Source organism: Tauraco erythrolophus, chromosome 3 (assembly GCF_009769465.1).
Source record: "Tauraco erythrolophus isolate bTauEry1 chromosome 3, bTauEry1.pri, whole genome shotgun sequence".
Taxonomy (NCBI): domain Eukaryota; kingdom Metazoa; phylum Chordata; class Aves; order Musophagiformes; family Musophagidae; genus Tauraco; species Tauraco erythrolophus.
In genome coordinates, this window is record NC_141467.1 from 104,423,430 (window position 1) to 104,438,671 (window position 15,242).

Below are 15,242 nucleotides of genomic sequence, written 5' to 3' on the forward strand. Positions count from 1 at the left end.
TTAGGTAAAGGACTAGAAGTGGGGAGACCGTGGGATCCAGAAACCCCAGGGAAAAAGGAAGATCTGTGTATGATATTTTGCCTTTTCCACCTAAGGCCTGACTGTCGCAGGCAGCCTGCTCTATTCCTCCCTTTCCCAAAGCACATCTGAGTCTGTAGCTCACCTGGTAGGCTCTGAACAACAGGACAGAGCTTCTCAGGTCAACCTCATGGCAGATGACAGATGCTACCAAACCTCCAGCTAGGAAGGACAGGGATAGCCTAAATCTACCATGTCTGGCTGAAATACAAAGTCATCCAGGTAGACTTCCATCTCAACGTGACAGCTGTGATGGTCACCAGGAGCCTTGCTTTTGGTCACAATGGGTGAGGAACCTGAGTCCTTTGGGGCCACAGCTACCAGCCAACAGGGAAGTGAAGCCATTCTGTCACATTCCCTTAACCTCCAAGGTCCTAAGATATAATTCAGCTTGGAGGCTCATGGGGAGATATCAAACAGCACCATCATTCATGGAGTCAAACACCATGATTCATACCCCCACCAATGCCCTGCCTGAAAGGCCAAATCCAGACTAGCTTACCAAACAAGGCGCAAGCCCAGCCTCAATGCTATCCATGCCATTGGACCATCAACATGGCTTGGGCACACCCCAACTAGCATTGTCTCAAACAATGCCCTGACATGGGGCTGCTGCTTGCAAGCAATTTGGCTGTAACCACCCTGTTTGTAGAGGAAAAAGGTTAGAGTCATGGACATGAATCATCCTTCTTGGATCAAGGGCCAAGGTTTATTATTCTATTAATTATTATCCAGGGCCAAGGCATCTCTGCAGCTGAGAGAGGGGATATTGGATACTTGAGGATTTGAAGGAAAAGGCCAGTGAAGACGGTTGGGAGAAGGAAGTAGAGGTGAGAGAGAAAACCCCACAGCTTCTCTGGGCAATCTGTTTCAGTGCCTCACCACCCTGACAGGGAAGAACTGAGAGGGAACAGGTTGCCCAGAGAAGTTGTGGATGCCCCATCCCTGGAAGTGTTCAAGGCCAGGTTGGATGAGGCTTTGGGCAACCTGGTGTAGTGGAGGATTTCTCTGCCCATGGCAGGGGGGTTGGAACTAGATGATCTTTGAGGTCCCTTCCAACCCAAACCATTCTATGATTCTATGATTCTATAATTTCTTCTCTAGATCTCATCTAAATCTCCCCTCTTTCAGTTTAAATCCGTTGCCCCATGTCCTGTCACTACAAGCCCTTGTAAAAAGTCCCTCCCCAGCTTTCTTGTAGCCCCTTTAGGTACTGGAAGGCTGCAATAAGATCACCCTGGAGCCTTCTCTTCTCCAGGTTGAACAACCCCAACTCTCTCAGCCTGTCTTCATAGCAGAGGTGCTCCAGCCCTTGGATCATCTTTGTGGCCCTCCTCTGGACTCGCTCCAGCAGCTCATGTCCATGATACCCCCAGAAGAGTTAATGCCAGTCCTCACCAAGAAGGATGCCACTGGCCACAACTGTGTTTGGGGAGAAATGATCCTCACAGGTTTATTTAAGTTTGCACGTGTAACACAGCTCAAGTTGATAATTCCCGAAACTGCCATTGCTTTTTCAGTGAAAGTGGGGATTTCCCCTTGTCCGAGGTCCAGCCCTCCTGATCCTCTTTCATGTCATGAGCCGCCAACATGCAGGCACTAAAATGGGACCATCCCCTGTGCCACATGTTCACGTTGCTCCTGACAAGTGATGCTCTGATATTTGTTTGGAAATCTTGGGCTGCAATAAGCATCTGAACCGTGCCAGGACAAACACTTATGAAAGGCTGATCAAAAGTTTTGCTGCAGAAGATTTTGGCCAACATCTACGGGAAGAAAAGTAGGTGACAGCTCTCTTGTTTGTCTTCATAAGTGTCTTTGTGGTCACTGTGGGTTTTTTGTGTTTGGTTTGTGGGTTTATTTAAATTGTACTTTAAGATCCTGGAGTTACCTGGTGATGTACAGAGCAGTCATATGAACCTGCCAGGCCAGTGATATGTGAGAGAAACTCATCTAGGACACAGCTGTGGTAGCAGCTGGCCTTATGAGAGCCTCCACAGCCATCTGCAGGGACATGAAGAAAGCCTGAGTCTAGTTTTCCATCTTATTTCTGTAAGAAATCAAATTTTCCATGTCTACCCATTATAAAGGGTAGACACACACACACCTTGCCCCGGAAGGCAAGGAAACAGTCACGGTTTTCAAAATTGCTCTTTTCTTTTTTTTTTTTAATTTGCTTTAGGTTCTTGACTCATCTTTTGCGTGATGGGTATTTCAAGCCTGGAAGTGATCCTCTGTGCTGAAATCCAATAGCTGAAATTTCCAAGGTTAGGTGAAAGCTGAGAGTGAAATACGAAAAGCACGTTTTTCTCTCTGTCCATGGGAAAGCTGTGATGAACTCCATAGATGACCTCTCTTTAATTTGTTTTAGGGGCTCTAGGTCTGATTTTTTCCAAGTGGACCCCAACTGAGAGTGGAAAAACTCATAATGAGTGGAAAAACTCAGCACATGCGTGGGAAGATCAGGAAGCTCCAGTTTCTCTCCCGACCCACTCGTGATGACCCAGCCAGGTATGGCATCAAAACCTCAGTTGCACGGTGAGAATGAGAGCTTGGTCCATCCCTCATTACGTCTAGAAACTTGTCACACCTCAAGTAATAGCTGTGCTGAAACCTTCGCAACTGTGGCCGAGGAGGGCAAGGAGAGCAGGGCTGTCCCTGGAGGAGGAGAGCCCACGGCAGGTGGAGGAGCTGCAGATCAAGGAAATATCCTGGCCGAAACGATCCCAGCCCAAGGGGTGTGTTCAGCATGGCAGAGAAACAAACAGGATGGTATCTGGGAACACAATCGTATTCCTCACTGGGAGAGCAGAATGGTATTTTCCCAGGAGAGTTAGCCAAAAATTCAAGACTCTGTTCTGTTTTGGTTTGGTTTTTTTTTAAATATTATTATTTTGGAAAAGCAGGGCAGGTTTTTCTGGGGTGTGTTTGCACTGGTGGTCGGGCAGAAAGAGAGAAAGGCATTGGTCCACCTCAAGAGCATCCCTGCACACTGCAGCTGGGCTTTGGCTCCTCTCACCCCATCCCCACTGCTCGTGGGGTATGGTGAGAGCACCTCCTGTGCTGTGATAGATCCCATCCACCGGCAAAGCAGCCTCTCCGAACCCAGCTCACCAACCACTCAGAGCAAACATGGGCTTGTAAACCTCATGGATGACAGCCTGGGAGGGGCATGGGAACCAAAAGCCACCCACACTGATCCAGGGAGCAACACCAGGGTGGAAAAGCCACCCTGGCTTTGTAGACGCCCTCCTGCTTGCCAAGGAAAGGGCACGGTAGGAACAACTCGCTCCATCTTGATTGCACACACTGTGTACCAGGCTTTTACCCACTCCCAACTTGTTAAAATGTCAGGAAAAAGACCACCATGCCTTGAAGGGGCTTGACAATGTATCAGCAAAGGCTCCCAGAGCCTCAAAATCAAGTCTGAGGACGGAGAGGCATGCCCAAAGTCACAGGTGTGGGACAGCGGTGGCTTTTGCTCCCCAGCCTGCAGCAGCTGCAGTTGCTGCTCCTGCCAGCTTTGCTTTGCAACCCAACCACTGCTGCAAGAGCAGGGCAGGTGGAAGGAAGCAGGATCTCCAATGGGAAAAGACACCCATGAAGCTTTTCTTCCTCTGAAAGCAAAGGCCAGGGACGTGTCCTTCCCTTTCTGGGCTGTAACCTCAGTGCTTGGCATCAGGGCCTGGTTTCGCTGACAGCCGCTCTCTCTTGCTTCCCCTCATGGAGAAAAACCCACTTTCATTCAATCCAAAAGGGATATTGGATGAAGGAAGGGCCAACAGAAACAAATCTGGGGTGGGCTTAGCACCAGGAGACCTGTTTTGCAGTCAAAAGCTCACCCACTGTCCTCTGGGCATGGCTTTCATAGCAGGAATAACAGGGTATCTCTTTTCTTCTCCTCTGACATGTCCATGGCACCAAACAATGCCTCTGGTGTCACTTCCACAGCCAAAATACGGCCATGACATCTCCAGTGCTCTCACTGCCACCTGATCCTGATGGTGGGATTGGTCCTGACCACCCACTTTGATCCCATCTCATTTCCCTGGGAAAGGGTGGCCAGGAACACACCATCCTGAGCAAACAATCCCTGCACGTGCTGGAGTCAGGCATTGCTTCCTTTGGGTTCCTCATGCCAACTGGGGCCTGGCCAGACCCACGAAGTGCTCTGATTACAAAGAAAGAGTAAATAAGTGAAGGACAGGGCACAGGCTCACACATTTGCCCACTATCAACACCCACCCATGCCAAGAAACACCTCCCAGACCATGCCCAGGAGACAGCTCAGGCCCAATAGGCCATTTGGATGTGACCACCCTGTTTTGGAATGAAAAGGGTGCTATAAGCATGCCATGGTTGGAGGATGGAGCCTTCCCTGTGCTGTTTACCTGTCTGAATGGAGTCTTCCCCTCTAGCATTTAACCTCAGGAACTTGGTTTCACCTGTTTCTTCACACACCTGGCAATGCTTGCGGTGTAGCAATTAGCTTTGAGAGTCTGGAGTGGGAGGTGAGATTATGGACGGGGATGCTGCTGTGACAGCCTCCCACCCAGATCCATCTTGCTCCAAATAAGAGGAAGGGGCCATGCAGGCAGGACCATTTCAGTGCTGCCTGGGAGATGATGAGCACCACTCCTGCTGGTTTCCTTGGAAGCAGGACAGCATCTAGCGGAAGCACTGGGTTTCTGCCACCAAGCCTTGACAACCATGGGTATTTTGGGAAATGAAATATGGTCAGACCTAGAAATTCATCACGCTCTGCTTCCTCTGACTCCTTCAGCCCCACAGCAGGCAGCAAACCTTGGGGAGGGCATCTGTCTATAGATACATCCAACCCAGCAGCAAGGTCCACATGCCTGGGGAAAGCTTTATACTGCTCTAAGCATAGGGAAAAGAGACACAGAGCAGTCTTGGAAGGTTTTTCTGCTGTGGGGAGGGAGTAAAGCACCAGCCTTCCTTCTCACCACTGCTGATATTCAGCTGGGAGCTGGGTGATAAGCAGACAAACCAGTCTCCCAGCTTTTGCAGGACAGGGCACATCCCCAAGCCTCCTCCTTGCTCCCCTGTCTGGTGTAGTGTGGGCTGTGCTGTGCTCAGCCCTGCTTCCCACCCATGCCAGTGTTGGGGAAGAGAGCAGCCTGCCTGCTGAAGGGAGAGGCAGGTCAACGTCAGCGTGTAGCCCTCCTGTTGCCTTTCAAGGCTTTCTGAGGACACGGGGCTCTGCATCTCATCCTGACATCAGGCTCATTCCACGGATCAAGTCCTGGCCCTGGAGCTCCTCAGTTTGCACTGTCAGGAGCCTCAGAGATGAACAAGGGGTCCTGGACCCCATCAGACCTACTGCACACCTCAGCCCATCATGAGTCCTGTCACTTTGCTGGCAACAAATCAGGCAGTGGCCAAACAACTGATGCACCCTGCAACGTGCAGGCACCTATCCTTGCCCTCACCTCCGTGCCTACATCCATCCGTTGTAAAAGCTCCTGTGTGATGGGGAAGCAGGGGAGGGATGTCTTTCTGCACTGTTTGCGTGGCCTGCTTCTAGCAGAGCTCCTAACAAAAGCTCCTCGGCACCACAGTGAGTCAAAGAACAGCATTTCTGGAGGAGTGAGCAACGTGGGAGCAGCCCCAGCTTTGTCACAACAGGTTTCTGCATCACATTGCGGAGAGGATGAATGTTCACACCGGTTATAGCAGGGGCCTGGGAGAGGCAAGCTCTGAGTGCACAGACATCTGCAGTGGATGGGCAGGCTGACCCTTCCTGGTCCTGGTGTAAGGACATCCCTGGACCACCTGGGTAAAGCATCACCAAGATATGGAGCTTTGAGTTGGAAAGAGCCCTCCAGGTCAGAGTGAGGAACGCCGCGTTGTTTTCTCCATCTTAAGTACAAGAATCAGAGACACCTGAATGCCCCTCCTGAGGTCAGACATGGGGATGTGCTAGTAGCTTGGTTTGAAGTCTCACCTAGACCACCCTCTCCCCAAGGACCTTCGTGGACTTCTTCCCTTCTCTACTTCCAGACAATTGCTGAAGGTGTCAGGCAGTGGGTTGAAGACAGAGTTAAAACCAATGAGTGAGGAGTAAGAAGGTGGAATTTCCATTATTTGCTTGCGTGGTGGGATGCAGGTGCCAATCTGGCTATTTGGCTGTGACCATTTATGGGAGGAATGGAGGGAATTATTTGAGTTTAGCATTAAAGGGGCTGGAAGATGTTCAAGGAGTCATTGCAAAGAGGGAATGTGTAGGAAAATCAGAAAGAGAGGATAGAGTCACTCATAACGGGACAGAAAGTTGCAGCCCCATCCAATTGGATCCCCTCTTTTGTCCCCAGGACTTCACAGATGCCGAGAAAATAAGGATCCCTGCATGTTTCCCAGGCCCAGCCCAACATCAGCCCAGCAATTCTGGGGACTCCCCAGAGCACCCCAGCTGTGGATGAGGGAGGGACAGAAGGTCACACTCCCAAGCAGCTCATGGCAACAGGCTCTGGATTGAAACTTTGCAGGGTTTGGTCCCAGGTTGGGTCCCAGCTTTGGGGTTCGGATGCCAACACCCTCTCTTCTAGGACAGGCGCCCCAGGAGCTGATATGAGATGCACCAGAATTATCCTGCACAGCCAAACCAAGGCACGTCCCCGGCGTGGGAACGAGCAGACGCTGGAGGTTGGCCAGAGCCCAGCTGTCGGCAAGCAGAGCTCGGCGAGGTTGGCATCGGCAGCGCGGTCCCGCAGTCAGCCTTCCCCTGGGCTGCTTCCAGCCGAGCCATCTCATCCCTCCCACGGTTGATGGTTTTCCCCTTGGAAATTACTCCAGGAGCATGGGCTTTCTGCGGGCAGACAGCATTTATGGCCAGTCTGGCGCCACGCAGAGGCACCAGCTCCCTCTCGTGGGCTTTAGTCTGGTTCTCTGCGCTGGAAACCATCCAGGATTTCCCAGGAAAGTGGTTTTTTTTGTGTGTGTGTGTTGTCATCGTCTGCCCCTGCTCATAATTCAGAATATTCATTAGTGCACCAGACATGGAAGTTCTACAGAAATGTGCCTGCTTCCATCAAGTTTTCTCTCGCAGGCAGGGTTTTTTGATAGTTTTGCCACCTTTTTTTTTTTTCCCCTCATTTTCTCACTGAGGCTGGGATTCAAAACAACTAATTTAGGCATGTAAATGGTAGGTCTCTCTGATTCGCTTGCCCTGGGCCTCTGGAAAGAGTTGGGAATCTCCACTGAGCCCTTCAAGCGCCATCTCCAATGCCTGTCCTAGGAGAGGGGAGTCACCCCAGAAGTGCCCAGCTCTCTGCAACTTGGGGGGCAGGCACAGACTGAGGCCTCCAGCGTTGAGACACATCAATGAAGGCCACAGCATGAGTCCCTGAAGGCAGTTTCAGTTCAGAATGTTTGAAACTGAGTATGCTTCATGAAGTCAGAAGTCAAGAAAGAAAAGGAGAATAAAAATTTTAAAAAAACAAAACTCTTTTGATCTGTATCACAAAAAAAACCCATGCCTTGACTCCGAACATTGCTTGGGAAATGCTGTCAGTTCAGCTTTTGGCTTTGATTTGAAAAACTCCCGGTTTCCTCAAAGAGCTGGAATTTCCCCCAGAGCTGAATTTCCACCCAAGCCCCCAGCAGGGAAGTGTCACGAGTCAGAAGAAGTGTTTGTCCATCCTGCAGCACACCCTGGTACCTGCTGGGGACAGCCAGGTCACTTCTTTCCTCTCCCTCCTCCCCAAGTTGCATGATCCAGCAGGTCTCACCAGCATCCCAATGATGCTGGCCACCCCATAAACCAAACGAGGACCTCACCCGTCTCCCTGAGCTCTGCAAAGAGTTGGGCAACACATCAGGGGCTGCTGTGCTTCAGAAAGGTGGTTTGGTGTCTTCCTGCCTGACGTGATACTCGGTGGCATGGGTGGCAGTGAGACAGATGGGGTGGCTGCTGGCCACAAGAAGGTTTGACTGCCCTCATCTTCATCCCCTTCTCCAGGGACCAGCGTCTGGGGCACTCCTGCTCCCCTTTTTGAAAGGCTTGACAGCTCCATCCCACTTCCAGCCTCCCTCCCAGCACCCCTCCAGCCTTGCCCCAACACACAGTTTGGTGTAGGGCTAAATTTGTCACATGGGTTTGGCTGTTCAAGGCTGTAAGCTGGTAGCTCTGATAGCAAAGGGGAAGCAAACCACACACAGTGAGTCCAACTGTTGTACAGCCTGGACCCGACGCAGTCACATCACAACTTCCCTTGACGTCCATCCGACGAGTCCCTTAAGTATTTAAACTGCTAGTTATTATCTGCACCCAGGCATTTATTATGCAATTTGCAATGGTTCGTTGCTTCATCTCAATGCTGCATGTGTCTGCCAGCTCCAGCCACTGAAAGGACTCTGTGTTTGCTTTGTGCTGTCTCTTCTATGTGCTGTGCTTGGGCGCTTCTTTTTCCATGGACCTTTCTCCATGCCTTCCACTGGGAGCTGTTAGCCCCGTAGAAGAATAGGCCTCTCTGCCCTCTTTCCCCATGTTGGCTGCTTGGGTATCCCCTCCCCAGATGCCTGCAGTAGCACCATGCCAAGTCACTGTAGCATCTTTCTCCCACACCCTGGACCATCTCCAGTTGAGTTGTCTCATTTGCACTGTGTAGTGCCCCAAATCACTTGGACGTTGCACCTGAGCCCTGCCTTGTGCTGGGAAGAACAGAATTACAGAATCATGGAATGGTTTGAGTTGGAAGAGGCCTTAAAGATCGTCTCGTTCCAAGCCCCCTGCCATGGGCAGGGATACCTTCCACTAGACCAAGTTGCTCAAAGCCCCATCCAAACCGGCCTTGAACACTTCCAGGGATGGGGCAGCCACAACTTCTCTGCACAACCTGTGCCAGTGCCTCACCACCTTAAGGGGGTAGAATTTTTCCTTAGATCTAACAGAAATCTGCCCTCTTTCAGTTTATAGTCATTGACCCTTGTCCTGTCACTACACGCCTTTGTAAAATGTCCCTCTCCAGATTTCTTGTAGCCCCTTTAAGTACTGGAAGGCTGCTAGAAGGTGTTCCTGGAGCCTTCTCTTCTCTTCTCTTCTCTTCTCTTCTCTTCTCTTCTCTTCTCTTCTCTTCTCTTCTCTTCTCTTCTCTTCTCTTCTCTTCTCTTCTCTTCTCTTCTCTTCTCTTCTCTTCTCTTCTCTTCTCTTCTCTTCTCTTCTCTTCTCTTCTCTCTCCTCTCCTCTCCTCTCCTCTCCTCTCCTCTCCTCTCCTCTCCTCTCCTCTCCTCTCCTCTCCTCTCCTCTCCTCTCCTCTCCTCTCCTCTCCTCTCCTCTCCTCTCCTCTTCCCTGTCTTTTCTCCAGGCTGAACAATCCCAACTCTCTCATCCTGTCTCACAGGAGAGGAGTTCCAGCCCTCTGAAGGTCTCCTTCACCTCTCTCCCACCTGTCCCATCACCATCACATCTTTGAATGGGGTCAGAGAAGCTCAGTGCAGTCTGTAGTGATGGTAACAACTAGTTCCTTTCCACTCAGTGCACAACTCCTTTCTCTTTGGAGTCCTCCAAGCATCTTTCAAAACCAAGGGGTGAATGCTGTTTTGCACGACACAGCAAGGGGCATAGGCTCAGGGTAATTTTCTGGACAGTTTCATCCACATGCTAATGACGGCCATCTCTCTGTGGTCCCCATTGGCTCTAATTCCTGGTCAAAATTAGTGGTTAGGTATCATAGCCACATCTTCTTCCTCCTCGTGCATCTCAAGTGTATTGGAGAGGAGTAATTGGCACCAGGGTAGCTTTATACCATGGGAGGAGGGAAGATCTCAGCATTCTTGAGCTGTAGTGCCCTTTGGGCAAGGCAGAGAACCCTTTGCTGTTCAACTATGCCCAGGATGATTTATTTCCCCTTTTATTAGCCATGGGACACAAGAAAGATTTTCTGCAGCAAAGGCAGACCAAACCAAGCAAAAAACAGCCAGTTTTGCTTTAAAGTGGCAAAAAAAATACCCGACTGTGTTTTCCTGCAGGCTGTGGGGGACTGTCTCCGCTACTGCAGGACGTGTAAATCCAATGCAATGAAATATTAATTATTAGAGTCTGTCCAACTGGGACTCCTCAGTGCTTTCAGAGAGCTGAATAATTCTGGCACACAGGAGAAAAAACACACAAGTCTCTTTTTTTTTTTTTATGAGAAAATATTGTGTGAGAAGCAAATTAGAGCTTTTGAGCATTCGAGCTGAGGGATGGGAGGGGCCTCGGTTTGCTTCAGGGTGAAAAATGCAAATTACTAAACAGGGTATGAAAGAGATCGTGGTCTAACGAAGAGGTGAAAGGAGGTGCATCACCCAGCGTGGCTCCTGCAGCACGGAGATCTGCCCTCGCAGCACGGCGTAACTGTGAGAAGGAGGGGGCAAAGGAAAGTAGAAGTTGATTAATAAAAGAGAGGGCACGTCTCTGAAGACTCCTGTTATGCAGCACTTCAGAAGAAAGCATTCATCTAGAGCAGCCACGGGCACCAGCCCAAGGCAGACGTGCCCGTGCTGGGCACGACTCAAAGCCCCTTTTGTCCCCCTTGTTTACCGGGGCTGGCTTCGAAACACAGCGCAGAGTGTCATCCCTTGGCTGAGCGATGTTTTGCAGATTTGGGAGCCCAGGTCGACCTGAGTTGAAGCATTTCCATGCTTTTGCCAGAGCAAAACACCTCCAAAAAAGTGCTGCTTGAAAGGAGGGAGAGGCATTCAGCAGCACCTCTGAGCTTTCATCATTGTTCATTTTTTTCAGCTTCCTTTTACCCTCGTTTCTCTGCAGCCTCTGGAAACATCTACAGGAAATATTTGGCCTCTCTGAAATCTGTATTCTTCTCTTGTAAACCCCTTTACTGTTGCTCATCAGCTCGACCCAAATGCTGCAAATACTTTTCATTACCCTGCGGTTGCTTCGGGGGATATCGGAGGGACGGGTAAATGAACGGCTTGCTGGAAGACACGATGCCAAGTGGTAGGTCCTGGGCAGTGTTAGCCCTGGGTGAGGTCACTTGGCTCGAACAACAAACACAAGCAAGCAAGGCCCCACCAAGGGATGACCCAGAACAGCTGCTGGAAATGGAGGTGGGGACAAAGACTGCAGATAAGCAGGTGTGCACAGATGTGCGGACTGTGCGGATAAGCACCGTTTGGAGAAAAATGTGGCACTGCAGGCAGAGCCAATAGGACGAGGTATGTGGCTGCCTGTTAATGTGGCACAGGGGAATGTCACTGTCCCTAGCTGGAGGCTGGGAGAGAGAGGCTGGGCAGAGCAGGGTGAGGGGTGCAAGGGAGGAGAGCCGAGGTTAGCACCCATCGCAGGCTCAGGCTTTTGTACACAAGACTGACCTTTTTCCCTTCCCCAGCAGCAACCCTGTGAGTTTTCACAGTTTCCCTTCTGAGTTGGTGCAGAGGGGTTAATTTTTGCCCACCCCCCCCTCCCCAAGTCTGGAAGCTGTCAGTGCGTGGGTCCCAGCTGCACCCGCGATAAGGTAAGATTGCAGGAGAAACCCCTCTAGAGACGTGCAGGACATGCAGAAGCAGCATCTCCCTCCCTCAAGCTGCAGGGGACACAGCACGGCCCCTTCTCCATCAAGCTGCTGGGGCAACAGAGCTCAGGCATGAGAAGCAAGTGAGAAGCTACAGGTTGAGAGGCAACACAGGGCAGGAGGTGGTGACCATAATACTTTATCTACTCTGCAGCATTCTCGGTGTCCATACCCTCCTGGGCGAATCTGACCATGCTCTTCAGGCCTTCAGGAGCCTCTTTCTCCCACCACCGCTGAGCAGGTGAAGGACACGGGCACAGGACCCTCCTGCCATCTCAATCCCGAGCGAGCCTGGGTCCTGGGCACGCGCTCAGGTTGCACAAGAAGGTTTGACAGCAATATGAGGTGTAGGAAGCCAGACCCAGGCTGAAGTTGTGGTGTGGGCAGGTCTGGGAGCACTTCTTGGTGATCCTCTTCCACAAAGACAAAAAGCCTTGGCCAAAGAAGAGAAAGCAGCATTAGCAATGAAAGTTCGTTGAGTGCTCCTCCATCTTGTACAGGAGGAAGATAAGCTAATGAGTCTCACTGTCCCCCACAGCCCCAAGGACCAGCACAGCCAATGAGACTCACCCCAATCCCACCACATCCCAATAATTGCTGACGATGAGCTACGCAGGGCGTTCAATATCCCTGCTGGGCATCTAACACCTCCCAGCATGGACCCTCATGCCAAGGCTTTTTTAGATGTACAATGGCATAAAATCATAGAACCATAGAATGGTTTGGGTTGGAAGGAACCTTAAAGATCATCTAGTTCCAATTCCCCTGCATGGGCAGGGACACCTTCCACTACACCAGGTTGCTCAAAATCTGATCCGATCTGGCCTTGAATACTTCCAGGGATGGGACATCCACAACTTCTCTGCACAATCTCTTCCAGTGCCTCACCACACTCAGAGGGAAGAATTTTTCCTTAGATCTAATGGAAACTTACCCTCTTTCAGTTCATAGTTATTGGCCTCTTGTCCTATCACTACATGCCCTTGTAAAAAGTCCCTCTCCAGCTTTCTTGTAGGCCCCTTTAGGTACTAGAAAGCTGCTAGAAGGTGTCCCCAGAGCCATCTCTTCTCCAGACTGAACAGCCCCAACTCTCTCAGCCTGTCTTCATAGGAGAGGTGCTCCAGCCCTTGGGTCGTCTTCATGGGCCTCCTCTGGACCTGCTCCAAGAGGTCCATGCCTGGATTGAAAGCACATTTCCAGGTTTCTCTGCTTGAAGGAAATAATTTCATTCCCCTCCACATCTCTCTAGACCTTCTCATCCACCCTGACTACCTGCTGCTTTTCATCTCCTTGTTTAATCAAGGTTCAAATTTATTTATTTTTCCTCTGAAGGATCCTCACTTTGTCCTTCCTCTTTTCTCAGTGTCCCCTGCCTTTCCATGCAGACATTAAACAAAGACTAAAGAGGACAATCTCAATGTGTGATGGGGAGGAGGATTTCAAAGCATGCAAACGTCAGCACCGCCAGGTTGGGTTAGCAAGGGCTCCACCTCCCACGTGTGCTTTTCCATGACTACTCATCCCATCCATCAACAAAGGGTAACCATAACAAACCCAGTCAAAACCCCACATCCCGTTCCTGAGCCAGCACATACCAATTCCAACAGAGGCAACGTTGGTCACACAGTACTCATCCTTGTCCGAGCACTTCTCAGTCTTCAGACAGCTCCAGTTGCTTTGTTCCCAGTCGCAGGTGTAGCAATACAGGGCATATGCTGCAGGAGGAGACACAGGATATGAAAGATGGAGAACAAAGTGCCACCAGTCCTCGTAGCAAAAATTACCACCTTCTTTCCATCAACTCTGAAATGCACGAGGTGCAGGCCTGCTGAAAGTGATGGAGCTGCAAGACCCAGCATCAACCCACCCTGCTGTCTGCATACTTGCACGTTTACACCCAACACATGCACTCAGGCACACACATCTGTGCACACACACACCCCGGCGGTGCAAGTCTGCCCTTCCTGCCCTGTGCTCAAAATAATAGCATGATGGGCCAAGGGCATTGGGTTTGATGTGATGCAGGGAGCTAGGAAGGGCAGGATCCTCTGTAGGAGCCTACAGGGATGTCTCAAGGCTTGGGGTCACCCTTTCTATAGCTGGTGGAGACACTAAAACATAGACTATAGCCTAATTGAGCAGCAAGCATTAGCAGTTGAAGATCGGGACCTCCCTAGCCTGAGGAAGTGAGTCTCCCACGTCTTTGGGTGGGACTTCAATGCCCTCAAACATATATTCATTACCTGGTTTAAAAAAAGAGGTGAAGAGAAGAGCTTTTAACTCTTTGCTGTGTGAATTCAGCCCTAAGACACGTGCAGTCTAACGCTCCATTTCTACTGCCTAGGCTATCTAATGAGGATTAGGGCAGTCTTCATTTTGGCACCGAAGGCAATCTCTCTGTCCCCCGGGCCTTGTTAACACTTGGAAATTTGTCAGAATCGTTATTCTGGTAAATGAACAAAGCTAAATAGCAGAAAGATATTTAAGAATACAATGAGACAGAAATAACTATTCTAAGAAATTATTTTTCTGCACCAGATAACGTGGCAAGTCGCCAAGTTGCTGACAAACCCTGTTCCTCTTTACAAAATTAGGATAATATTTATTCTTCCTGGTTGCCTGTCTTATCTATAGATGCTATAAGATCACATGCTTTAAGAGGGCTCTGATTTCATTTGTGATCTCCCTGTGAATAAAATACATAATCTATAATGCAAGTGATGCTCAAAAATACACCTCCACCCAATATCCTAGCGTAAGGCTGCTTAACACCTTTAGTCCACAATCCAACTTTTCCTTAATTCCCCAACTTTGTCCCAAAATCTCTGAAAACAGCAAGATTGTCAGGTCTCTGAGACAAGCAGAAATCAGGGGCATCCAGCTGCACAAGGACAGATGTTTTAGGTCTGGCGTGTCCTACTGTTGCTGCTAGAAATGGTGTCACTGACTGGAGTACGAACTGGGTGCACAGAGTTACTGATGTATTGTGCTATCATAGGCTGAGGCACTTCTTCATCAAGATTTAGAAATAACCACGGTCTTGCATCACCTCAACAGACAAACTCACTGCAAAGTCTCTTAACAAAGGCAGAACAGTGGCAACTACTTCCTTTTTTCTGCCTTGCTTTCATAAAAATCCACTAGTGCATGAGTCTATAGGGAAATTTCCCCACGGAAAATAAACCTTTCGCACATCCAGGCTGAGACTACAGATAAGAAACACACTGTGTCCTTCAAGATGCACCACTGCAAGAGCTAAGGCACCCTCTCCCATCATTTCATAGAATCACAGAATCACAAATTGGTTTGGGTTGGAAGGGACCTTAAAGATCACCTCGTTCCAACTCCCCTGCCATGGGCAGGGACACCCTCCACTACACCAGGTTGCTAAAAGCCCCATCCAACCTGGCCTTGAACACTTCCAGGGATGGGGCATCCACAGCTTCCCTGGGCAACCTGTTCCAGTGCCTCACCACCCTCAGAGTGAAGAAGTGAAGATTTCTTTCTCTGGCTAGAGGCCTCCCTGACTTTAAAACACGCGATTATTCTTTCTCTAGTAGCGAACCGTGATACCTCACCTTGGTCTGCGCATAGGATCAAAGCCAGCACGGCAAGAAGGGAGGCCTTCAT

General features: G+C 50.0%; 1 protein-coding gene across 1 annotated transcript; it reads right to left on the reverse strand.

The window, feature by feature from the left end:
• Positions 1 to 11,887: 11,887 nt before the first annotated feature.
• On the reverse strand, positions 11,888 to 15,242 carry LOC147529076 (lymphocyte antigen 6E-like). The gene is made up of 3 exons (XM_086609341.1): positions 15,191 to 15,242; positions 13,208 to 13,327; positions 11,888 to 12,045 (listed from the first exon to the last, which is right to left on the reverse strand). The coding sequence occupies exons 1-3, from the start codon at positions 15,240 to 15,242 to the stop codon at positions 11,888 to 11,890; spliced, it is 330 nt and encodes a 109-aa protein (XP_086465467.1).